General features: G+C 43.7%; 1 protein-coding gene across 2 annotated transcripts in view; it reads right to left on the bottom strand.

Moving 5' to 3' along the window:
* Nucleotides 1–25,602, bottom strand: part of CRYL1 (crystallin lambda 1) — a 76,151-nt gene that overhangs the window by 36,876 nt on the left and 13,673 nt on the right. For both annotated transcript variants that reach the window (XM_045017817.1, XM_045017807.1), the window contains exon 3: nucleotides 13,679–13,805. In XM_045017817.1, coding sequence (XP_044873752.1) covers nucleotides 13,679–13,805 — 127 coding nt within the window. The remainder of the gene's footprint in view (nucleotides 1–13,678; nucleotides 13,806–25,602) is intronic.

Genomic DNA, 25,602 nt, shown 5'->3' with positions numbered 1-25,602 from the left:
ACCCACAGCGTCTACACTGACCAATAAATGCGCAATACATTAGTGTGCTTTAGAAATCACATCTCACAGTGCACATTGCTGCCCTATTTTTCTCTTGGATGGGGTTGAGCAACTCTTATGTAATGGAGAGTCTCAGCTTCTAGCCTCAAAGAGCTGATTGTCTTTTCTTAATGAAAAACCGAGGGGGAAGAACCTCTGAAAGGAAAAGCACAAATCAACATTGCCAGGGGCATAATGGCACGCACCTGAGGTCTTCCCTTAACCACTACCTCATTCTTCCGCTTTTCAGCATATAAAGCCTGATTTCAAGAAACGCTGAGCACTCAGAGATGCACACATTGACTTTTACTGGAGTGGTGGGTGCTCAGCGCTTATAAAAATCAAGCCCATAATGTCTTTCCTGTGGCTATGGGAGTAACTGCTGAACCAAGGAAGCTGTGACAAAGAAATCCTGATCACTTTCTGATGATTACAAAGTGTAATCTGGTTATGTGAAGTTAAATCGAGGTTTCCCAACACTACAGATCCTGGCAGGATGATTTCTCATACATATACACCTTACAGCAGATCATTAGTCTGTCTACTGCAGCACTATCGTGACAGAAGCCATGTCCAGTCTAGCCCTCAGCTAGTGGGACAGTTGTTGAGATGCAGCAGTGAATGGAAGGATTAAAACACAAGAAGAAACCTTATGGTTCTGAGACAGACTCAATAAACCCCATCAGGAAAATAAAGTGACATCACTTTTTCCCAAATACTTTCATCTTCTTTCATAGATAAAATCCACTCAAAAAAACAGTGTGAAAAGATAAACAGAGAATTCAAGCATAGTTATTGCTTTATCATTCAACTACTGAAATAGTTAAAAAAGCCACCTGGATTTAAAAACAAAAGGCCTGATAAGTGTCAGCCTACATAAAGAATATGGAGGCAGCTTATCAGCATATTGATAGGCACCACCAAATATTTGGAAAAGATATTTGGAAATTTAGTCAAGAATCCCTTGAAATTCTCTCATTGTGTCACTTAGCTATAAAGCTGGTGGCCATAGTTAGTTAAAGATAATTTTGGAAAACTGCAGCATATCTTTAATAGAAAAGTGACTCCTGTAGAAAGCCGGCCACTTTGGAAAGAAATAATGTGCACACTCCAAAGTTACTGCCAAGAAACAGTCCAAGCTTAGCTCTATGCAAATTGAACATTATAACTTATGAGCAAATTATGGTTTTCTTTCAAAATTTGCATTTAAGATTTTTTTGGAGGGTGGGGGAGAGAGAAGTATATCTCCAAGTGTCAGTGGCAGTACAGAAGTACATCCATATTTTGACTAGCCCCTCCAGTAGGAAGGATGCATGTGTAAGAGCTGAGATGCATGATGAGATAAACTGCAAAATCTATGCATTCATTATCAAGTGGGTCAGAAAGGTACTGACAAAAGTGGATTCAACAGTACAACAAACAGATGGTAGTACATATGTAGAATCCCCTCTTTGTACACACAGTTTCATACATTCCATTGAGGAAAACGAGATCCATACAACCAAGCTATGGAGTCCTGATTAGTCAATGTGCTTACTAGAAAAGGGGAGAATAAGCAGAAATGTGACTAGGCTGCACATCAGGCAACAGGATGTTTATTGAAACAGAAACCATAATTCTACGGCTGCTGAGCAGTGCACAGGTTAAGCTCAGCATGAGTCCACCAGAATGCTGAAGAGGTGTAGTCTATGATCAAAGCCACAAGCACAACAGAGATTTGTGTCTGTATGGCACCGGTGACCTGTATGATCAGTCATAATAGGTGAATCACACAACAGCAGACCAGTGAAACTGCAAGGTACAATAAGACCGGAGGTGAAAGTAAGCCGGTTCGGGCTGGTACGGAGTACCAGTAAAAAAAGGTGCAGCAGCGTACCAGCAGATAAGTGGAGCATTCAGTACTGGCTTACTTTCACCTCTTTTGGCTGCATAAAAAACAGTTTAAACTCAAAGCTAATAAAAGCTTGGAAAGGGAAAACTCACTGTCACACTGGTTTCTCTCCTCCCTCCTCCTCCCAGACAGGCTGCCAACGTGGCTAGGCTCCTCGTTCCCCTGACCCCTCGCACTCAGCAGGTGCTGCAGCGGCTCCCCTCTAGCTTGCAGCAGGGGGACTGGAGGAGAGAAACCAATGTGACAGTGACTTTTCCCCTTCCACTGGCTTTTATTAGTTCTGGATTTAAGCTGTGCAGCCAAATGCCTATTCTATTCTGCCCCTGCCTTGGTCTCACCGCCCCCCCGCGCAAATAACGGTGAGTGAAATTAACAAGGATGCCAGAAATGTCCCCTAATCCTGCCGGTTGAACCAGGGAGTGAACAGCTGAGTTTAAACTGTTCCTATGCAGGCAGCAGGCATCCTGGGCAGGCTTCTCCCTCAGCCAGTCCCCCGGCTCCCTGCTGCAAGCTAGAGGGGAGCCGCTGCTGCCCCTGCTGAGTGCCAGGTTAGGGGGAGGGGAAGCATGGAGCCTAACCCCGGGGGCAGCCTGGCTGGAGGAAGAAGAAGAGAAACCAATGTGACAGTGAGTTTTCCCTTTCCACTGGCTTTTATTAGCTCTGGATTTAAGATGTGCAGTTAAATGCCTATTGTATTCTGCCCCTGCCTTGGGCTCACTTCCCACCCCCCAACAACTGTGAGTGAAATTAACAAGGATGTCATAAATGGCCCCTAATCCCACAGAGTGAACAGCTGAGTTCAAACTGTTCCTATGCAGGCAGCAGGTGTCCTGGGGAGGCTTCTCCTTCAGCCAGTCCCCCTGCTCCCTGCTACAAGCTAGAGGGGAGCCGCTGCAGCCCTTGCTGAGTGCGGGGAACACGGAGCCAAGCCACATCGGAAGCCTGGCTGGAGGAGGAGGGAGGACAAGAAAAAAATGTGACAGTGAGTTTTCACTTTTTCAGGCTTATTCCAATATTAAAGTTTTGTTACAGACAGTACTAGTAGTAGTAACTTTATTTTGTATATCAAAGTCATGCAATGGGAGGTATGAAGTATGTAGGAGAGGTAGGTTGCTTGTCTCTGGATTGTACCAGTAAGAAATGTAACTCACTTTCACCCTGGCTCCGCCCCTTCTGCCTGAGGCCCCGCCCTTCCAGGGCAGAGTGGGCCCCATACCGGTAAGACCTGTATTTTATTTTCTCCCCTGAATAAGGCTAACAAAGGGTGTGATTCAGTGCCCCCTGAAACTAATGAAGACGCTCCTCACTGACTTCAATGGGCTTTGAATGAGTCCCAAAGCAACACACAGTGGGCGTGCATACTGGGTAAATGAATAAAGGTAAACTGTGGTAAACCTGGTATATTCATTTTGAGGGTGGTATGATCACCAAAAACTCATATTCCCCCCAAAGCTGTTTCACGTCAGAAAGTTTTACATGTAGTTTACTGATCTTGTCTGAAGAAGGTTTAAGTAAAATAGTTTTAAAATATTAGGTCATCCAACCTCAAAGTCTTTTACTTATGATTCTTAGTTCTGCTAGCTCAGGCCTCTGCTGCAGATTGGGACCTATATCATACTTTTCTTCTAGAAGTCCAAAAATGAAAATCAAGAGCAAGGGAACTGGTGGCCATTTTCTTGCCTTCTATATCATATCCTGATGTGCAGTCTTCTCAATGAACAATAATTATCTGCCTGAAGCTAGCAATTCACAAATTGAAATCCTAGAATTTTAAGAAGAGTATTAATACACCAGTGTCTATTGTCTACACACACAAAAATTTAAATGGTTAGTGTATAAGAAGGATTACAAAATGAAAGTTAGTGGTACATTTAGACTGCAGTTTTGTTTTGCTATTTGTAGTTATTACAGCCAAGATGAAAGCACCAATTTTGTTTCCAATCCTATGATTACCATTATATGTGCCCATTCCTTTTGCAAAAAATATCATGAATAAAACTGTAAAAAATATTTATATTCTTGGCAAATGTATTGTTGACACATGTAGTTTTGCCATTCTAATAAACGGTTAAATGATGGATACCCCAAAATATATCTAATAACTTAAATAAAGAGAAGAGCACTTCCAAAGATTTACACTTACTTAACAAATCAGTTAAAAAACTTTCAGCATTGTGAAAATGGGAATACCTTCAAATTTTTCCACTGATACACTTTTGGGATGGTTTTGTTTTTAATTTAAAAATTGCAGATAAACTTATTTGCATGCATTTTATTAAATCTCCAGGACATAGAAGATAGTTCAATGATTGATTTAAATCAGGGGTGGCCAACCTGTGGCTCCGGAGCCACATGCGGCACTTCAGAAGTTAATTCGAGGCTCCTTGTATAGGCACTGACACCAGGGCTGGAGCTACAGGTGCCAAGTTTCCAATGTACCGGGGGTGCTCACTGCTCAACCCCTGCCCCTGCCACAGGCCCTGCCCCTGCCACAGGCCCTGCCCACACTCTGCCCCCTCCCGAGCCTGCCGCGCCTGCACTCCTCCCCCTCCCTCCCCCAAAGCCTCCTGTATGCCACAAAACAGCTGATGGGAGGTGCGGGGAGGGAGGGAGAGGCACTGATTGGCGGGGCTGCCGGTGGGCGGGAGGCGCTGGAAGCGGGGGAAAAGAGCTGATGGGGGGCTGCTGACATATTACTGTGGCTCTTTGGCAATGTACATTGGTAAATTCTGGCTCCTTCTCAGGCTCAGGTTGGCCACCCCTGATTTAATTAAAAAATGGTAGAAAGCTTGCCAAGACTGTAGAATACACCACCACGGACAAGTTGATAGAAATCAGACAGTGGCTTCGGTCTCTATAGATTGTCAAGCACACATCTTTCCATGCTTCACTGTACAACTGTTAGCAGGAAGATGATGCAGCTGCTGAGTAACTGGGTTTGTTCCACAACTGTGTTTTGTTTTCTATACGATGCACAATGTGAAAGGGCTGTATCCATTTATGGTATCATACAAATAAACTGCTGCATGTCATGTGTGATAAGTTTTGACACCTGTCTGTGTCCTGACTATTTTAGAGAGTTTTAAACATTTTACTAAGATTAATATTTTGTATCCCGGCCATCTCTATAGCCAGCTGCCTTGGTTACTCTGGACCACATTCATCACAAGAGGAGAGGCAACTTCTCTCTGCTTCAGCCCTTAGGGCTGTCCTATCTCTTGCCCTTGCTGTCATGGCCCCTAAGGGCTATTGCAGTACGTGGTGTTGCTGGGCCATAGAACCGCCCTGACCACTCCCCCCATAAAAATCTAGAATGCCCCATATAGGAGCATTCCCAGGAGGGCCGGATGGCCCCTATGCACTGATTAAGACAGTGCAATAGGGCTGTAGTACAGGGGTGAATTCTCTTGTATTAATCAATCAGCCTATACAGGTCTTAGAAAGACAGACAGAGACAAAGAGAAATAGAACGAATGCATTAAACATTAAAAAAAACTTTAAAATGATAAAAAAATGGCTTTTGTACACCTACAATAAAAAACCCACCATCTAAAAAAATCCAATATCTCAAGACATTCCAGGCCTAGAAGCAAGTGCTGTGTGTTGCACTGGGAAGCTAGCATTCTCATTTCCATCGCCTTAAAGCTCCCATTTCTAACCCTTCAGCATTGTGAGATAACAGACTTTAAACTTCAGGATTGAATATTGCCTGCCCTGGCTATGAGACCCATATCACCTGTCGGGGGTCAGGACAGTGGAATAATGTAGGGAAAGAAAAATATTTTTCTGTCACATTGTACTGTCCAGGAAAGGGCTGAGCGGTACAAATGTCTGAGTTGCTTCCAACAGTGACTTTGGAGTTACTTTATTTTATTTTTGACAAATACACTAAGTCCATTATTCCTTCAACAGAATAATATACACACAACTTGTTACCCCAAATGGAGTAACCGAGACACTTCAGCTTGAACACACTGGATTGGATAAAACAATAAAACAAGTTTATTAAATATAAAGAGATAGATTTTAAGTAGGGCTGTCAATTAATCGCAGTTGTGAGTTGATTAACTCAAAAAAATTCTTGCAATTAATCGCACTGTTAAACAATAGAATACCAATTGAAACTTCAGCCAATTACTCAGACAAACAAATTTGGTTACAATTTGCAGGCAATAATGCTGCCCGCTTCTTGTTTCAATGTCACCTGAAAGTGAGAACAGGCGTGCGCATGGCACTGTTGTAGCGGGCGTTGCAAGATATTTATGTGCCAGATGCACTAAAAATTCATATCCCTTCATGCTTCAACCACCCTTCCAGAGGACATGCAATCATGCTGATGATGGGTTCTGCTTGATAACGATCCAAAGCAGTGCAGACCGACGCATGTTCACTTTCATCATCTGAGTCAGATGCCCCCAGTGGAAGGTTAATTTTCTTTTTTTGGTGGTTCAGGTTTCCACATCTGAGTGTTTCTCTTTTAAGACTTCTGAAAGCATGCTCCACAGCTCGTCCTTCTCAGATTTTGGAAGGCACTTCAGATTCTTAAACCTTGAGTCGAGTGCTGTAGCTATTTTTAGAAATCTCACATTGCTACTTTCTTTGTGTTTTGTCAAAGCTGAAGTGAAAGTGTTCTTAAAATGAACATGTGCTGCTATAACATGAAATATATGGCAGAAAGTGGGTAAAACAGAACAGGATACATATAATTCTCCCCCAAGGAGTTCAGTCACAAATTTAATTAACATTTTTTTTTAACGAGCATCATCAGCATGGAAGAATGACCTCTGGAATGGTGGCTGAAACATGAAGGGGTATACGAATGTTTAGCATATCTGGCAAATAAATACCTTGCACTGCGGGCTACAAAAGTGCCATGTGAATGCCTGTTCTCACTTACAGGTGACATTGTAAATAAGAAGCAGGCAGCGTTATCTCCTGTAAATCTAAACAAACTTGTCTGTCTTAGCAATTGGCTGAAAAAGAAATAGGACTGAGTGGACTTGTAGGCTCTAAAGGTTTACATTGTTTTGTTTTTGAGTTCAGTTATGTAAGAAAAAAATCTACATTTGTAAGTTACACTTCCACAATTGAGAGATTGCACTATAGTACTTGTATGAGGTGAACTGAAAAATACTATTCATTTTATCATTTTTATAGTGCAAATATTTGTAATAACAAATAATAATATAAAGTGAGCATTGTACACTTGGTATTCTGTGTTGTAATTGAAATCAATATATTTGAAAACGTAGAAAAGTAATTGAAAATATTTAATCAATTTCAATTGGTATTCTATTAACAGTGCGAGTAATCACGATGAATTTTTTTGAGTTAATTGCGTGAGTTAACTGCGATTAATCGACAGCCCTCGTTACTTTCTTTTATTATACAGGTATTATAAAGCATCCATTAAAATGTTGGCCAATCTAGTTGTTTTTTAATATAATAACTAACTCCTAACTCAGTTGCTGCAAGTCTTCTCAAGGCTAAAGAAACAAAAACAATTACTTAGATACCCAAAATGCTTTAGCTCATACTAATATGAAATTTGACACTTGCTAAATACACTGGCTCTTAAAATGACAGAAAAATCTCTACCCATATGATACTGTACAGATAACCACTAACTCGGTAAGGTGAAATCCAGAATCTTGAAAGAAACATTTTGTACTTTTCTAAAGTTCAGAAAACAAATAGGCTATAACAGTGATGAGCTCCCAAAATCCTAAGAACCGGTTCCCTACCGGGTCCTCAGCAGCACTTCGGCAGCAGCGGCGGCGGGGGGGAGGGGGTGTCTTCACTCTCACTCCAGGTTTTCGGCGGCATTTCGGCAGCAGGTCCTTCACCCGGAGCGAGTGAAGAGACACACACACACACACACACCCCCGCTGCCGCCGAAGTGCTGCCAAAGACCCGGTAGGGAACCACGCAGTGAGTACAGTACAAGCCCCACGTGCCTGTCTCCCCGCCCCCATCCAACCCCAACTGCCCCCCTCAGAACCCACACATTTCTCCCCCCCCAAAGGGGTAGCAGCAGCAGCCTGGGGCTCTGGGGGCTATTTAAAGGGCTGGGGCTCCTCTGCTTCTACTGCCCCGGCCCTTTAAATAGCTGCTGGAGCCCTGGGGAAGCGGCGGGACTCTGGCAGCTATTTAAAGGACCAGGGCAGCAGAGGCAGCTGGAGCCCCGGCCCTTTAAATAGCCCCCGGAGCCTCCCACTACCCCTGGGCTCTGGGGGCTACTTAAAGGGCCGGGACTCCTCTGCTTCTACCGCCCCGGCCCTTTAAATAGTTGCCAGAGCCCTGGCGTAGAAGCAGGGGGCCGGCGGCTATTTAAAGGGCCGGGGCAGTAGAAGCAGCGGGAGCCCCAGACTTTTTAAATAGCCCCCAGAGCCCCTATCCCAGGGCTCCAGCAGTGGGGCTCTGGTGGCAATTTAAAGAGCCCAGGACTCCAGTGGGAGCCCCAGGCCCTTTAAATTGCCCCCTGGGAAAGCCAGGCCACCCCTTTAGCAACCAGTTCTACACCAGCTTCTAAATTTAACAACCGGCTCACCACTGGGCTATCAGTGTTCTAGTTCCTTCAATTTCAGATTACTGTACTTGAAATCTACTGCATGCTGTTCAGAGCAAGTAACTGCCTTACAAATGTCTGTTCAACTTTACTCAATATAAAATACAAGACAGGGTATGTGGACACTAATTTTCAGAACTACGTTACTTAACTAACCTCCCCCATCTTCCACTTCTATGTTGTATCCTTTAATTTAGTCTATTATACAGCTGAAGTAATTTACACATGTATAACAGAGACGAGGTGGGTTAGGTAAAATCTTTTATTGGACCTTTTATTCAGTTGGTGAAAGAGACAGGCTTTCGAGCCTCTAATATCCTGGGACCAACACGGTTACACGACATTGCAAAACATATATAACAGACAGAGAGATCCAGCATGATCTCATGCAGGGAAATCCTCTAGAGGATTTTACGTTGTATTTATTTATTTTGGGTGGAGGAATCTTGGAAGAGAGGAGATGATGAAATTCCACAACCCAAAGCTCCTAAAATGCTGATGCTCCTGTCAAAATGGAATACCAGGCTGAAATCTGCAAACGACTGGATGCTCTAGCCCAGGGGTGAGCAAACTACGGCCTGCAGGCCGGATCTGGCCCAACAGGGCTTTGGATACAGCCTGCGGGATTGCCACCCCTGTGGGGCTGCGGGCCTCGCGCCACTCCCGGAAGTAGCCGGGACCACGTCTCTGTGACCCCTGGGGGAGGGAGGACAGAGAGCTCCGCATGCTGCTCTCACCTGCGGGTACCTCCCCCTGAAGGTCCCATTGGCCAGGAATGGGGAACCGCAGCCAATGGGAACTTTGGGGAAGGTAACCGCAGGTGAGGACAGTGCACGGAGCCCTCTGCCTCCCCTCCCCCTGGGGCCGCAGGGACGTGGTCCCGGCCACTTCCAGTAGTAGCAAGGGGCCAGGGCAGGCAGGGAGCCTGCCTTAGCTCCGCCGCGCATTGCTGCCACCTCAGAGCTGCTCAAGGTAAGTAGTGTCAGGCTGGAGCCCACATCCCCAACCCCTCCTGCACTCTACACCCCAACCCCCTGCCCTGAGCCCCCTCCCTGGACCCCTGCCCTGAGTCCCTTCCTGCACCCCAACACCCTGCCCTGAGCCACCTCCCACCCCACACCCCTCCTCTGCCCCAACCCCTGGCCCTGAGCCCCTTCCTGCACCCCAACACCCTGCCCTGAGCCACCTCCCACCCCACACCCCTCCTCTGCCCCAACCCCTGGCCCTGAGCCCCTTCCTGCACCCCAACACTCTGCCCTGAGCCACCTCCCACCCCACACCCCTCCTCTGCCCCAACCCCTGGCCCTGAGCCCCTTCCTGCACCCCAACACCCTGCCCTGAGCCACCTCCCACCCCTCCTCTGCCCCAACCCCTTGCCCTGAGCCCCTTCCTGCACACCGCACCCCCTACCACACCCTGCACTCCCTCCTGCACCCCAACCCCCTGCCCTGAGTCCCCTCATACATCCCACATCCCTCCTCTGCCCCAACCCTTTGCCCTGAGTCCTTCCTGCACACCGCACTACCTCCCATGCCCTGCATTTCCTCCTGCACCCCTGCCCCAGCCCTACGTGCAATTTCCCCACCCAGATGTGGCCCTCGGGCCAAAAAGTTTGCCCACCCCTGCTCTAGCCCTTGCAGATGAAAGCCTGGAACACAAGCAATTTATAGGACTGTTTCCAGTCTTCTGATATGGCTGTCACCAACAAAGCGCTGCGGACAAAGGCATCTCAGACCCAAACATCAATGGATCGGCCAACAGACCCTGGATAGCATAGAAAAATGATGTATGACTTGCTTAAACAGGACCAACCAAGAATACCAACTCCTCAATACCTTGCATAACACAGCTTTAAAACAGGACAGTAAGACATTTTGGGCAAAGGCGGCTCAATTGATGAAAGCTGCATCTGCCAGAAACAACTACAGTACTGTCTATAAAGAACTGCACAACTTAAAAGCCAGTCCATGAAACAAACCTTTGCTTGTCAAAGATTGACGTGGTCACATACTGAACCCCAGGGCAGAATGTCTGAGTAGACGGAAAGAAAACTTACACAAGCTTCTTAACCACATCAGAGCTGCAGATCTGCAGCTGCAGGAGCACCCGAGAGTCCAGTGACTGCCTTTCCATGTAACAGAGGATGTCCCTGTCAAGGAGGTTCAAAGTGCAGCCTGTAAGCTCAAGAATGGCCATGCTGCCAGTATTTGTCTTATAGCTGCTAAGCTGATCAAGCATGACCGGGATTCCATCTTGGAGTGGCTGACTCATATTAGCAACAAAGTATGGATTCATGAGAAACTACCTGTAACAGGGCCCTGGCTCCTCTCCCATCCAGTTTGCTGCAGAAATTTCACAGACTCCACCAGGGGTGTTTTTAGTGACACTTTATTTCTATTTCTCTTCACCAATATCACCACAGTCTCCCATGCTCCTGCCTATTTACAATCTTTGCTAAGCTTTAGGCCCTCTCAGCAGGACCTGAGGGGAACAGAAATCTCCCAACTCGGAGGCCTCTGTATGGCTAGGCTCAGCTAGCCCTGTTCCTCCCTCCCTCCCTGCTACGCTTTCTTCCTGTGCCTCTTTTATCAGCCCTGGGGTGATGGGGCCAATTGAGTTCTTACCCTCCCCGCAGCCTGATTAGATCATTACTCCAACCAGCTTCTTCTGGGGCACTAATTAGCCTTTAAGTGATCAGAGTGCAGGGTCACCTACTCACTCCCTGCACTCTGTCACATGACCCGATGACAGGTGCTGGGGGATTATTCTCCCACTTTGGAAAGGGAAAGGCGATGCTCTGATGTGTTCCCGTCACCACAGCATCACTTTGCTTTCCATTCCAAGCCAACTGTTCACGCTGGTTCTTCTTGAACTTGCTAAGCCTGCCAAAAGCAATCTACACCATCTACAGCAAACCAGGTTTATGCCTGGATGATCAACCACAGTGCAGATTTTTTCAACAATTTGTGTAATAGTAAAAGTCCAAGAGTTTTGTCCCAGGAAGGATGAGGTGTCTATAGTCTTTACTGATTTAAAAGCTGCCTTTCCCTCTGTTGATCATCACTCCCTTTGGCGCTACCTGCCTGGCAAACTCCTCAATCTTCTTGAGAAATGCACTGCCATAGCGAGAGCTGTGCCCGCTTAGGTACTAGAATGTCCAACTGGTTTGAATACAACAGAAGTGTCTGTCAGTGGCATGTGGCTGCTCCTGATTTGTTTAACACCATTACTGACCGAAAGATGGAAGCCATCACTAGCGACATACTGTAAGGTCTGAGGCCTTTTTCTGCAACCATATTAGGAGAGCAGCAATCATGAGCCAAGAAGCAGAAAGACAAATCCTCACATCCATTTAAATTACATTAGAATAAAACAATATCGACCAGTTAAGAAGGAAATCCTGTCCTAATAGTACCTATCATCACCAGATAAAGACACAGATCTTAAGGTGTTTAAAGAAAACTTTGTTTGACAGCATCCTGTCTGGCAAGGAATCACTTAGCAACAGTTGCGGGTGCAAAATCTCTACCTCGTTATTGTTTTGCTTTTATAGACTCATAGGGCTGGAAAGGACCTTGAGAGGTCATCTAATCCAGTCCCCTGCGCTCATAGAAGGATTAAGTATTATCTACACCAGAGGTAGGCAAACTATGGCCTGTAGGCCATATCCGGCCCACAGGACCGTCCTGCCCGGCCCCTGAGCTCCTGGCCCGGGAGGCTATCCCCCCTTCCCCTGCAGTCTCAGCTCGCTCGCTCCACCGCTGGCGCAATGCTCTGGGTGGCGGGGATCTGAGCTCCTGAGGCAGCACAGCTGCAGAGCCTGGCCTGACCCGGTGCTCCGTGCTGCGTGGTGGAGGTGGCGGCAGCAGCGTGGCCCAGTGCGAGCCGGGCAGCCTAGTGCCGCCAGCCACCGGTGCTCCAGACAGCACGGTAAGAGAGCAGGAGTGTTGGATAGAGGACAGGGGAGTTCGGGGTGGTGGTCAGGGGCAGGGGTGTGGATAGAGGTCAGGGGGGAAACAAGGGGTTGAATGGGGGCAGGAGTTCCGGGGGGGGGCAGTCAGGGGCAGAGGTTCTGGGGGCAGTCAGGGGACAGGGAGAAGGGGTGGTTGATGGGACAGAGGTCCAAGGGGGGCGGTCAGGAATGAGAAGAGGGGTTGGATGGGGTGGCGGGAGTCCGGGGGCAGTCAGGGGACAAGGAGAAGGGGTGTGTGGATGAGACAGGGGTCCCAGAGGGGCTGTCAGGGAACAGGGGGATTGGATGGGGCAGAAGTCCCGGGGGTGGGGAGCAGATAGGAGGTGGGAGCCAGGCCACGACCCCCTCCCCTAACCAGCCCGCCATATAATTTACGAAACCCGATGTGGCCCTCAGGCCAAAAAGTTTTGCTGCCCCTGATCTAGACTATCCCCAACAGGTGTTTGGCTAACCTGCTCTTAAAAACCTCCACAACCTCCCTAGGCAATTTATTCCAGTGCTTAACCACCCTGACACTAGGAAGTTTTCCCTAATGTCCAAACTAAACCTGCCTTGCTGCAATTTAAGCCCATTGCTTCTTATCCTATCCTCAGAGGTTAGAAAAATTATTGTTCTTTTCTCCTCCTTGTAACAACCTTTTATGTACTTGAAAACTGTTGTCCCCTCTGAGTCTTCTCTTTTCCAGACTGAACAAACCCAATTTTTTCAATCTTTCCTCATACGTCATGTTATCTAGACCTTTAATCATTTTTGTTGCATGAGACACAAATAACTTAGCGTGGCCACTTTTTACAAATCTGTGTACAGTGAAGGGTGCAGACTGACAACCAAGACAAAAGGAATAAAATGGTCTAGTGCAAAGATTCTTAAGTTCTGGCAGAAAGTGAATAAGATGAATTCAAATAATTTTTCACATTTACCCAACTACTATAAGGTTCTAAATGATCAAACTTTGCTAATGGGTTATAACAGAGCTTAGCTAGCAAATATTATTATGAACCCTGATAAGGCATCAGGATTTTAAGTCTCATATCACTTGCATGACAATTTTTTCTTCAAATGAAAATGAGTTAAGCAGATAAATGAAGATATATATAGGTTTAAAGTTTACTGCTTCGGTGTGTATTCAACAACTTGCCCCCAACTGAACACCACAAAATATTACAATAACCTTTGTTTGCTAGAAATGGAAAAGTCCTCAACTTACCTGAATGAACATAGCACCATCTACTGCTGTCTTTAAGTCCGTACAGCCACTAATGAGAGACAATTGCTTCTCTGCATTCAGAGTTCCTTTCAGCATTCCTGACTTTTCCAGCTCCTTCATTTCTTTGCTAGTGAAAATACAGAATATGCATATAAATTTGTTACATCACACGCTCTTTTTACCAGTTGGCAACCACATCTAGCCATTCTTTGAAAACTATTTTTGTTATTTTGCAATGTCACTTTATGAGTTTGATAAGTTTAAGTGCATGGTTAACAGTTCATGCTTCCCGGTTGGAGGAAAGAAAAGAGATAAGGAGAGCATAAGTGAAATCACTGGGGAGGGAGGGGTGAAAGGTACATGACCCCTACACACAGCTTTTTATTATCCTACTTATGTCCTCCTCAATGTGGCTCTAGGATCATTCTTGGTAGGGTGACCAGACGTCCTGATAAAATCGGGACCGTCCCGATATTTAGGCGGTACTCTTTTTTTTCCCTCCGCCGGCAGCACTCGGCCTTTGTTTGTTTGTTTTTGCTCTGCCGGCGACACCTGCCCCCGCCCCATGTGTCCCGATATTTTCTTCCTCTCATCTGGTCACCCTAATTCTTGGTTCCATCAACTTTTTAAATAATCAAACAGTGTGATCCTGCACCACTGAAATCAATGAGAGTTTTGGCATTCCCTTCAGCGTAAAGAGGATCAGGCCCTTACTGTGGTTGCGCTGGTGGTAAGAGAGAGGATCAATAAATGGTACATCCTGAAATGGGACTGTATCACCAAGCCGATTACACATGAAGTGTCTGTATTTTAGGACAGATTAATTTCTACAGAAAGAGGGAACATACTCTGCATTAATGGACTGCAGAGTATCAAGCACTATTTTATGAAAGTGGAGGTTTGTTCTATTGTAAACCTACTATTTCATATGTTTATAACATGAAGTTAACTATAGTTTGTTTTAAAACAGGGATCGGCAACCTTTGGCACACGGCCTGCCAGGGTAGGCCGCCTGGTGGGCCGCATGCCAAAGGTTGCCGATCCCTGTTTTAGAACTTAGTACATGGTCATAGCCTGGAAAGAAGGCATTTTCTATTTAACCTTTGCTTTGTAAGGGGGAAAAAAGCCACTGTTAGAGGAATCTCCTACTCGCATATAATTTAGAAATACTTTTTATGTTTTTAAATGCAATTTTGTGGTGCTTGTCCCTATGCTGTCCCTTATGTACCTTCTCCAAATCAACTATCTGAGCCACTACTCTGTCTTCCTTCAAATCTCTTTTTTAAGATTAATTTCCATTGTTTGGTTGTGATACACTGCAAATTAACTCATCTAGGAACAAGGAATGGAGGCTATACCTACTGCATTTGGGGGCTCTGTCCTGGAAGGCAGTGACAGTGAAAAGGTTTTAAAGGGTCATAGTGGACCAATAACTCAACGTGAAATGCCAGTGTGATGATGTTGGAAGTAGGGTTAATGCGATCCTTGGATATATAAACAGGGGAGCAAGAACAGGGAAGTGTACAGTATCTTTAATCTTTGTACAGTATTGATAAGACTGTGTAGAGTTATGGTGGCCATATTTTTAAAAGAATATTGAAAAATTGGAGAGAGAGCAGGGAAAAGCCATACAAGTGATTTGAGGGCTGGAGAAAATGCCTTATAGCTAGAGGCTTAAAGTGCTCAATCTGTTTAGCTTATCAAAAAGAAGATTGAGAGGTGACTTGATTTCAAGGTGTAAGTACCTCCCACAGGGAGAAAATACTGGGTACTATAAGGTTCTTTATTCTAGTGAAGAAAGACATAAAAAGAATCAATGACTGGAAGCCAGGGTGGATAAAAATCATTGATTTTTTTTTAAATAATAAAAAAAATCTGATTTCTTTTATTTAAATCGGATTTTTTGATAATAGGTTTTTTCCTCAAAAAGCATATCTAAAGATAGTTTCGAGCTATAATGTATCTCATCATGGAATAGGGATTATAAATTCTATAGTATGAGACAATATGTTCATGTAATGTTTAAGAAAAGTTTTGTAAATGAGTTCCAATAGTTCATGGATTAGGGACCCAATCTTATGGGTTCCCACAGCTTCTATATAGATTATTTAGGTTAATCATTCTATCTACCCAATGGGACTCAGTGCTCAGTCTAGAACAGGGGTAGGCAACCTATGGCACGGGTGCCAAAGGCGGCACGCGAGCTGATTTTCAGTGGCACTCACACTGCCCAGGTCCTGGCCACCAGTCCGGGGGGCTCTGCATTTTAATTTAATTTTAAATGAAGCTTCTTAAACATTTAAAAAACCTTATTTACTTTACATACATACAATAGTTTAGTTATAGGTTATAGACTTATAGAAAGAGACCTTCTAAAAACGTTAAAATGTATTACTGGCACGCGAAACCTTAAATTAAAGTGAATAAATGAAGACTCGGCACACCACTTCTGAAAGGTTGCTGACCTCTGGTATAGAAGATACCATCAGAGATGCTTAGTTTTGCAGTTCTCAAACTGTGGATTTGTCTCTCCAGAGATAACATGCTTGTTAAGCACAATAAATGTTTTAAAATAAATAAAATATAGAGGTGAGAAATACCAGACCTCAACCCTATTGTCCCTCTGCAAATTTGTGTACACAGACTCAATCCCTTACCTCAGGGTTTCTCAAACAGGGGTCGCCGCTTGTGTAGGGAAAGCCCCTGGAGGGCCAGGCCGGTGTGTTTACCTGCCCCGTCTGCAGGTCAGGCCGATTGTGGCTCCCACTGGTCGCGGATCGCTGCTCCAGGCCAATGGGAGCTGCCTGGATCGCTGCTCCAGGCCAATGAGAGCTGCCACTTCCAGCAGCTCCCATTGGCCCAGGGCAGCGATCCGCGGCCAGTGGGAGTCACGATCGGCCGGATCTGCGGACGGGGCAGGTAAACACACTGGCCCGGCCTGCCAGGGGCTTTCCCTACACAAGCGGTGACCCCTGTTTGAGAAACTCTGACTTACCTCTCTCTAAAAGTGAAAAGTTTCAAAAAGTTCAATGAATAGAAGATTGTTGGGGGCGGAATAGATCTAGACAAGGAGAAGAAGTCTGGAGATAAATGTGAGAATGGAGGGACCAGGCAGTAGAAACAAAAATGAAACCATTTGAGAAGCATATTCCAGAAGTCTTGAGGTCTTTCTGAGTGTAGCCTTCATTGATTTGAGATCTACCATACCATTCTCTCACTAGAAGGGAAAACCTATAATGGCAGCAGGCCGTAAAAGAGACCCAGTTTGGGAATATTTTAATGAAGTTCCCCTATCTGTGGGTAAGACAGGTATGCACGCAAAATGCAAACAGTGCAACAAAGAAATGCAAGGCCTGGTTGCCCGAATGAAACAACATCATGAGAAGTGTTCCTTCTCAGGAGGAAGCTGAGTTGAAGATGATGAAAGGAACATGTCTGAACATGCAGGATCTTCAGGTTGGTAAACTTTTTTATTTCATACTTCTTTCTTAAGGACTGCCTGTCTTCCTTCTGGACTACTCTTGAATTCTCATGTTAGAGCAAAAAAGATAGTTGTTACTCTATGGTACTATCATTTTAGATGCAGTTGTGATAAAAAATAAATAGCTGAAATAGGCAGATCTTCCTTTCACAATTTCACCTTTAAAGTAGTACTGAGTGTCAGTGAATGCAATGAGTAATACTAAATGAGCAGTATGGTAATAATAATTAAATAACTGCATTGACTCATTTTGTTTAGGAGAATCAATCCTCAACATACAGGATTCTGAAGACTATCCACCTTCAAGATCATCATCATTTTCTAGAGTTTCAGAGTTATCTGCCAATATAGTGTTTCAGTCACATCACATAGCCACAGTATATCACCTGTAGCAAAAAAGAAAAAAAAAATCTCCATCATCCAGAATCTCTTATCATCCATAAGTTTGTGATATGTACCAGCAGATTAAAAAAAAAAAGGTAATTGATTTAAAAAATTGTCTGGTTTCCTTATGCAACAAACTCTCCTTTCCATTGAGAACCCACACTTTATTAACATGGTTCAGTCATTAAGGCCAGGATACAGTCCACCCAACTGAGCTGATGTCACAGGCAAACTGCTGGATAAAATGTATGAAAGAGAAATTGAGCAGTGTGCAAAAGGTCTAGAGGGTAAAATTGTTAACCTGAGTCTTGATGGGTGGAGCAATGTCCACAATGATCCTGTTGTATGTGCTTGTGTGACAACAGAAGAAGGGAATGTCTCCCTTACAGAAACAATTGCTACATCAGGAAATGCACACACAGCAGAATATTTACAAGAAGTAGCTATAACAAACTGTGGAAAAAAAATTCAAATGTCTAGTACACAGCTTGGTCAGAGACAATGCTGCAAATGTATCCAAGATGAGAAGAAATTATTTAGAAGAGAGCCCCAAGCTAATAACATACAGTTGCAGTGCTCATTTGATGCACCTCCTAGCCAAAGACTTCAATGTTCCAGAAATAAAGACTAATGTTGCTGAAATTGCAAAATACTTCCATAACAACCACTTTGCAGCAGCTGCGCTGAAAAAAGTGGGAGGAACCAAGCTAACTTTCCCACAAGACGTGCGATGGAACTCAGTAGAGGACTGTGTTAAGCACTATATCAAGAACTGGCCTAGTCTGATGACAGTTTGTGAACAAAATTGTGAAAAAATAGACAGCACTGTCACAGCCAAAGTTCTCAACTTTGGGCTTAAGAGAAATGTTGAACACATGCTGAGTACCCTGAAGCCTATTTCTGTAGCCTTGAACAAAATGCAGAGAAATTGCTGATGCTGTTGAAGTTTGGAAGGAACTGAGTGAGATCTTAAAAACAGAAATGTGCAATGATGGAGTTAAATTACAAGCATTAAAAAAACCGAATGGGACAAGCACTACTATCTCCAGCTCATTTTCTTGCAAATATTCTCAATACTCGGTACCAGGGTCAAACCTTAACTGCTGAAGAAGAGGAGTTGGCTATGACATGGACATCCAGCAATCATCCCTCTATAATGCCAACTATAATAAACTTCAGAGCTAAGGGTAAACCATTCAAGAAATATATATTCACTGATGATGTTTTAAAGAAAGCCACACCAGTGAACTGGTGGAAGTCACTTAAGCACTTGGATTCATAGACTATTGAAATGATAATCTCACTTTTAATAGCAGTAGCTTCTTCTACCAGTGTAGAAAGAATATTTTCTTCCTTTGGACTAATTCATTCCAAACTGAGAAATCGTTTGGGACCTGAAAAAGCAGGAAAGCTTGTTTTTCTTTTCCAGATTATGAACAAACAGGAAAATGAAGGTGAAGATGACTGAGTTAGCTGCAGAAGCCAATATTTTAAGTTTCTCGTGTTGACCTGGCTGATATTGTCAATTTAATTTTGGGGTTTTTTTTTAACATTTCATTTAACTATTTTAGTTAAAAACAATTTTAACAAAAACAAACCTGATTTTAAAAAACTTGAATGTTTAACTAAATTCAAAAATTCATATGCTTATTTTGTTAAAATAGTATATGTTTGCTGTTGAAGACAAAAATCCAGAATACATAATGTCGTTGTTTTAGTTAAATAAAACAAATTAAATGTCTGTCTGGTGATGTTCTCCTCCTAATACAGCATGGCAAGAAAATCCTCCAAATATTAATGATTAACCAGTTGAACTGGAGATAGTTCACCTCCCAATGAATTCATAAATATCTGCTTCAATTACCTTTGGTAAATGAAATAACCAAACAATCATTCATTTTCTGACATTTTTAACAGTGAGGGTGATTAACCATCAGAACAAGCTACCAAGAGAAAGTCTTCCCAATACAGTATGAAAGAGAAACCCCTCAAAACGCCTGATTTTTTTGTACATCTACACAGAACATAAACTGCTAAAAATAAACCTTGAAAAATAAAGTTAAATAAACCCTAAAGAAGCCCTAGTTATGGCCTTTAACTCCAAATATCCTCAATAGATTATAAAGAAGGTGGAATTGCTAATATACTAGAAAGAACAAGTGAGGCTAGTCATTGCGTGGAACATGCAAGACGTCAGCATGGACCCTGGCTCATGATTTTTAAAATAACTTTTTCCTATTGACTTTGGCCTTTTCTTTAAATAAAGTTTACATATTTTTTTGTAAGTAACTCCGTGTAAGTATTACTGTGTTGTAGAGTCGACAATGTCAACAAAAACAAAAAGAAAATGGATCAATGACACAATGATCTTTAACTTCCAATCTAAGAAGTGCAAGCCTGGGTGAACAGACAGAGATATTGCATTCCTATTCTCTCTTGAGCATTTGTACTGAAAAAAAATCCAATAAATTAATTCTTTGTGAGGGGAATGAAACCAGAAGTCTGAAATGAGAACAAAATTTCTGGGGTCAGTTTGGCTTGTAACTCCCTGCAGTTGCTTAAATCCATAATCGGCATTAGAAGTTACATTTTAGTATATGCACATCTTTAACCTTCTGCTGAGACTTTTATTCTATTCATAAATTCTTGCTGTTTTGATTGCAAATGCATCTACAATATTGAGAGTTCACCATAAGTATGACAGAAAATGGAAGTGACTGACCTGTAATTGGAGATTTTTCAATATGTGTTGTTCCTATCTATATTCCACAAGTGGGCACGCATGTGTTCCATGCGGCTGAGATTTGTAAAAGTAATGTCTGTTGGTCCGCGCACGTGCAGTTGTTCTTCTCATGCTCCGAACTGAGGGCACAAAGGGCAGCAGAGACTGACACCTTTCCAGTTCCTTTTCTTACGTGAATCAGGTGGGATACGAAGCAGAGGGGATGGAGGGCAGGTAAAGATGGTCTCTTTGGGTGTAGAAATGTTTCTAAGGACTCGGACCAATAGAAGAGGAGACAGTGGATAGGGCAGAATGAAAATATCCTCTGGTGAGGTAAAGGTTTCAGTCCCTCCTGGAGTCTGAGGAGTTCCTGAGGTGGGAACCAATGAATCAGGGGTGTCCAAAGGTCTGGTACTCAGAGGATCCCACAGGGAATGTGCTTGAACTGTCAAATGGGAGTCCAGCACAGAGCTTCCAGACTGGACCTGATGCTAATCTTTTTGTCTATGGACAGTGCTAGAATCAGCACTGATACATCTTCTTCCTTTGAGTCTTACCTTAGAAGATGTATGTGCAGGCCTAATTCCTTAGGACCTGTGTTCAAGGACTCACCTGTGTTGGACCAAGATGGGAATGGAATCCTTTTTTCTTAGAGGCAGATCTGAATGAGAATCTGTCCTTATGCTATGGTCATGTCCCCGATTCTCATGAGAGGGTTTCTTAGGCTTACGTGTTTTGCCTCTACTCTGGAGTTTGTGCTCAGAGGAGCACTGCTCACAGTCTATACGGGGGGAGGGGGATCTCCTCAGCCTTGATCCAACTGGGGCCTCATGGCCTGATCCACAATTGCTACTGTCTCTCACAAGACTAAGGAGGGTAGGGAGCCCCAGGTGCTGCACTTGGTGGCAACGTGAGCCCCACCATAGCAGTAAAGGCAGTGCTGGAGCTTGTCACTGATGGATAAGGAACAGAGGCAGGAGACACAGGGCTCTTGGCATAGTCCTCCTTGGGGTGAAGCTCCCACAGATGGGAGACTAAACGAACGATAAAAAACACTAAACACTAAGTCTAAACTTACCAAAAACTTTTTACAATATGTATTTACTGTAGAGGAAGATCATAGTGGACACAGTATTCTGACTTAGGCCAAACAGAGGTAAGGAACTGGAGAGACATCGGTCCACACCACCCTTTATGCCCTCAGTTTGGAGCACAAGGAGAGAAACTGAACACATATGGACCAACGGACACTACTTGCTATAAATCTCCAGTCTCATGCACATGAGCGCATGTGTGCCCAAACATACAGGAACCAGCACTCGAAGAAGAATCAGACCTTTTCTGTCTGAAACTTAGAGCTGATTGGAAATTCTCTGATGGACTATTTTTCTGTGGGAGAATACAGATTTATTGAAATCGAAACATTTCATACAGACTGAGCTTCCAGGCTTTTTTCTCCCCTTTAGCCCTCCAGGTTCTTTCTTAAACACTGCTCTGTGCACATGAAACACCATCCCTGAACTAACCCATAAGGCCACAGCCCTCTTACCCTTGCAATCCATCATCAAGACCCATTTCTACAAACAAAAAAAAACCAGCCAATTAACAATGGCTAACTAGAGGTCAACGTTAACTGGCATTTATTAAAAACACTCTTATTATTCAAATACATCCAAAGGTGCACACATAATGATGAAAAGTTATTACTGTCACTTTTGTCTCGTTTTTCCTCCTTCTCTTGTATGGTTTATAATACTTACTTGTGTCTTGTCTTAAACTGTTAGTTCTTTGGATCATGGGCAGTGTCTTCCTAGACTGGAATCTCTTGGTGGTGGGCAAGGAAGAGAGATTTCCCATGGCCTTTCTTATTCCTTATATTAGTTTTAAGTAGTTTGTAATGCACTGGCTTGCTTATGTATAGTATTGTGCACCAATGACCTCTGCTGGACAGAGTGTTAATTCTACTTACAAACCTATCTAGATTCATTGCTTTTAAAAGCCAGAAGGGATCATGATGATTATCTAGTCTGACTTTCTGAATAATACAGGTCACAGAACTTTGCCCAGTAATGTCTGCATCAAGTCCATAACTTTAGCTATTGCATATACCTTTTAGAAAGACATTCAACCTTGATTTAAAGATTTCAAGAGATGGAAAATCTACCACACCCTTAGGTAAATGATTCCAATGGTTAATTACCCTCCCTGTTAAAAAATACATCTTATGTCTAGTTTGAATTTGTCTAGCTTCGGCTTCCAGCAATTGCTTCTTGTTATGCCTTTGTCTGCTAGATTAAAGAGCTCTCTATCATCAGAAATCTTCTCTCCATGTAGGTACTTACAGGTAGTAATGAAGTCACCTCTTAACCCTTTTCTTGGATAAAATCAATTGAGCTTTTTAGTCTCTCACTCTAAGACAGCTTTTCCAGATCTCCAATCATTCTGTAGCTTTTTTCTGAATAATTTCCATTTTTTCCACATCCTATTTGAAAAGTGGTACAGTACAACCTCAGAGTTGCAAACAACTGGCACAAGAAAAGGTTCAGAAAAGGCAGGGCCAGCGCTTCCATTTAGGTGACCTAGGCAGTCGCCTAGGGCGCCAGGATTTGGGGGGGGGGGCGGCATTTTGCCGGGAGGGCGGCAGGCGGCTCTGGTGGACCTCCCGCAGGCGTGCCTGCGGAGGGTCCGCTGGTCCCGCGGATGCAGTGGAGCATCCGCAGGCACGCCTGCGGCAGGTCCACCGGAGCCCCGGGAGCAGCGGACCCTCTGCAGGCACGCCTGTGGGAGGTCCACCGGAGCCCCGGGACCGGTGGCGAAATGGGTAGAGCCGGCCCTGCACCTATGGCGCCAAAAACCCTGGCGCCGCTCCTGAGAAAAGGGCAACTAAAATGATTAGGGGTTTGGAGAGGGTCCCATATGAGGAGAGATTAAAGAGGCTAGGACTCTTCAGCTTGGAAAAGGAGACTAAGGGGGGGATATGATAGAGGTATATAAAATCATGAGTGATGTGGAGAAAGTGGATAAGGAAAAGTTATTTACTTATTCCCATAATACAAGAACTAGGGGTCACCAAATGAAATTAATAGGCAGCAGGTTTAAAACAAATAAAAGGAAGTTCTTCTTCACGCAGCGCACAGTCAACTTGTGGAACTCCTTACCTGAGGAGGTTGTGAAGGCTAGGACTATAACAGCGTTTAAAAGAGAACTGGATAAATTCATGGTGGTTAAGTCCATAAATGGCTATTAGCCAGGATGGGTAAGGAATGGTGTCCCTAGCCTCTGTCAGTCAGTTTGTTTGGAGATGGATGGCAGGAGAGAGATCACTTGATCATTGCCTGTTAGGTTCACTCCCTCTGGGGCACCTGGCATTGGTCACTGTCGGTAGACAGGATACTGGGCTAGATGGACCTTTGGTCTGACCCGGTACGGCCATTCTTATGTTATGTAACTCAGGAATGGAGTAACTAAGCAAATATTATGGTTGTTCTTTCAAAAGTTGACAACTGAACATTGACTTAATACAGCTTTGAAACTTTACTATGCAGAAGAAAAATGCTGCTTTATTTGTTTAGCAGTTTATGTTTAACACAGTGCTGTACTGTAGTTGCTTTTTTTTGGTCTTGTACACGCGCGCGCACACACACGTTACCTTTAGTTAAATTGGTGTAATTTATTTGTAAACTTATTTTGTTAAACTGCTGTAAGCCAGGTTTAAACCAATGTAGGCTTCACCACTCACAAAACTGGACCAGTTTAACTAAATCAATTTAAAAAAAAATAAAAACGCAATACCTTTAGTTAAACCTTTTGTTTGCATCCTCTGGATTTAGACCAGACCTAAGTGTTTGGGAAATCCTTGTACTAAGCTGAGTGAATCCTGCCTTTTAGAAGCAAAGAACTCCCAGCACTGATATGTACTACATCCAAAGGAAAAGTCCTTACAGCCAAAATTTTGCTACCAATCATTTTTTAAATACAGAAGAGGAGGGATCACCACTGTGATACCTGAATCAATTGTGTGTTGGAGCAATATAGTTTTTCCTATTTCTATTACAGTAGCACCAAGAGGCCTCTACCAGGATCAAGGCCCCCATTTGCTAAACAATGTATCTATACTGAGCAGGAGACAATCGCATACCTAAAGAGATTTCAATCTAAACAGACAAGAGAGACAAACAGTTAGAGAGTAACAGAGGCACAAAGAGGTGAAGTAACTTGCCTAAGGTCACGCAGCAGGTCAGTGGCAGAGCCGGGAACAGACCTTCGGTCTCATGGGGTCCCGTCTCATGCCATATTTACTACACAATATTGCCTCTACTCAATATGACCATCACCACTAATTATTACTAATTAGCTCTTTACATCTTCAAAGTTCCATAGAAAGATTAACTATTTAATCCTCACAACAACCCCTTGTAGACCAGGTAATTACATATTATTTTCTCCATTTTACAGGTGTGCAAACTAAGACAGAGAGGTTAGTAACTTGCCAAAGGCATTAGGAATGATATATTAATCCCATGCTTATACATTTGCCCCATGCTTCAACTAGCCTAAGCAAAAAGAGATTCCTGAAGTACCCTGAAGGTGAAGGTAAGGAACAAAATACCTCTTGTTAAAACAAAATGTGTTGCAAAGGATTAAGAAATGTGATATGGTTTTCTGTACTTTTCCACAAGCATTTAGTATTTTCAACTACTCTCACAGAGACAAGAATATTTTGGCATTGCAAAGTGCACTGTATTATCACATCTGGAACTCTGTTGCTGATTATTAATATTCATATTACCAATGTATGTCAAATGGAGTCTGTTTTGAGGTATGTAACAACATATCCTATTAATTAATAAAACTGTTTTGACTGAACTTTCTCTGCCTTGATTGGCTGTTTGTGCCAACCCTCTCCCCATCCCCATAGTCTTTTGTCACTACAGGTCAGTCCACACCTGCCCCTCTTACACTCTTCTCCCCTACCCTGTCCCACATACGTCCCTTCCCTTCAACGTGTCCTCTCTCTTTGCTTCTCTTTCCATTTAGCTTATCCCCTCCTAAATAAACCCACAGCCCAAAAAACTGTGAAACTAACAAAACTTCGCAGCCATCACATTTTACACTCTGCTTGTGTGTTACACTCCCTCCCCCAATCCTGTGTCCATCTTGTGTATTTAGATTGTAAGCTCTTCAGGGCAGGAACCATCTACTACCCTGTATCCGTTTTGTGCCTAGCACAATGGGGCCACATTCTTGGTTGATCCTTAGGTAGTATCATAATAAACAAAATTATAAGAAGATACACTGTCAAGTTACTGGCTTTACTGATTATTCATTTTGCACCTT

Source organism: Mauremys mutica, chromosome 1 (genome assembly GCF_020497125.1).
Source record: "Mauremys mutica isolate MM-2020 ecotype Southern chromosome 1, ASM2049712v1, whole genome shotgun sequence".
Classification (NCBI taxonomy): domain Eukaryota; kingdom Metazoa; phylum Chordata; order Testudines; family Geoemydidae; genus Mauremys; species Mauremys mutica.
Note: the sequence above shows the minus strand (reverse complement) of the source record. Positions and strands in the feature narration are given on the sequence as shown.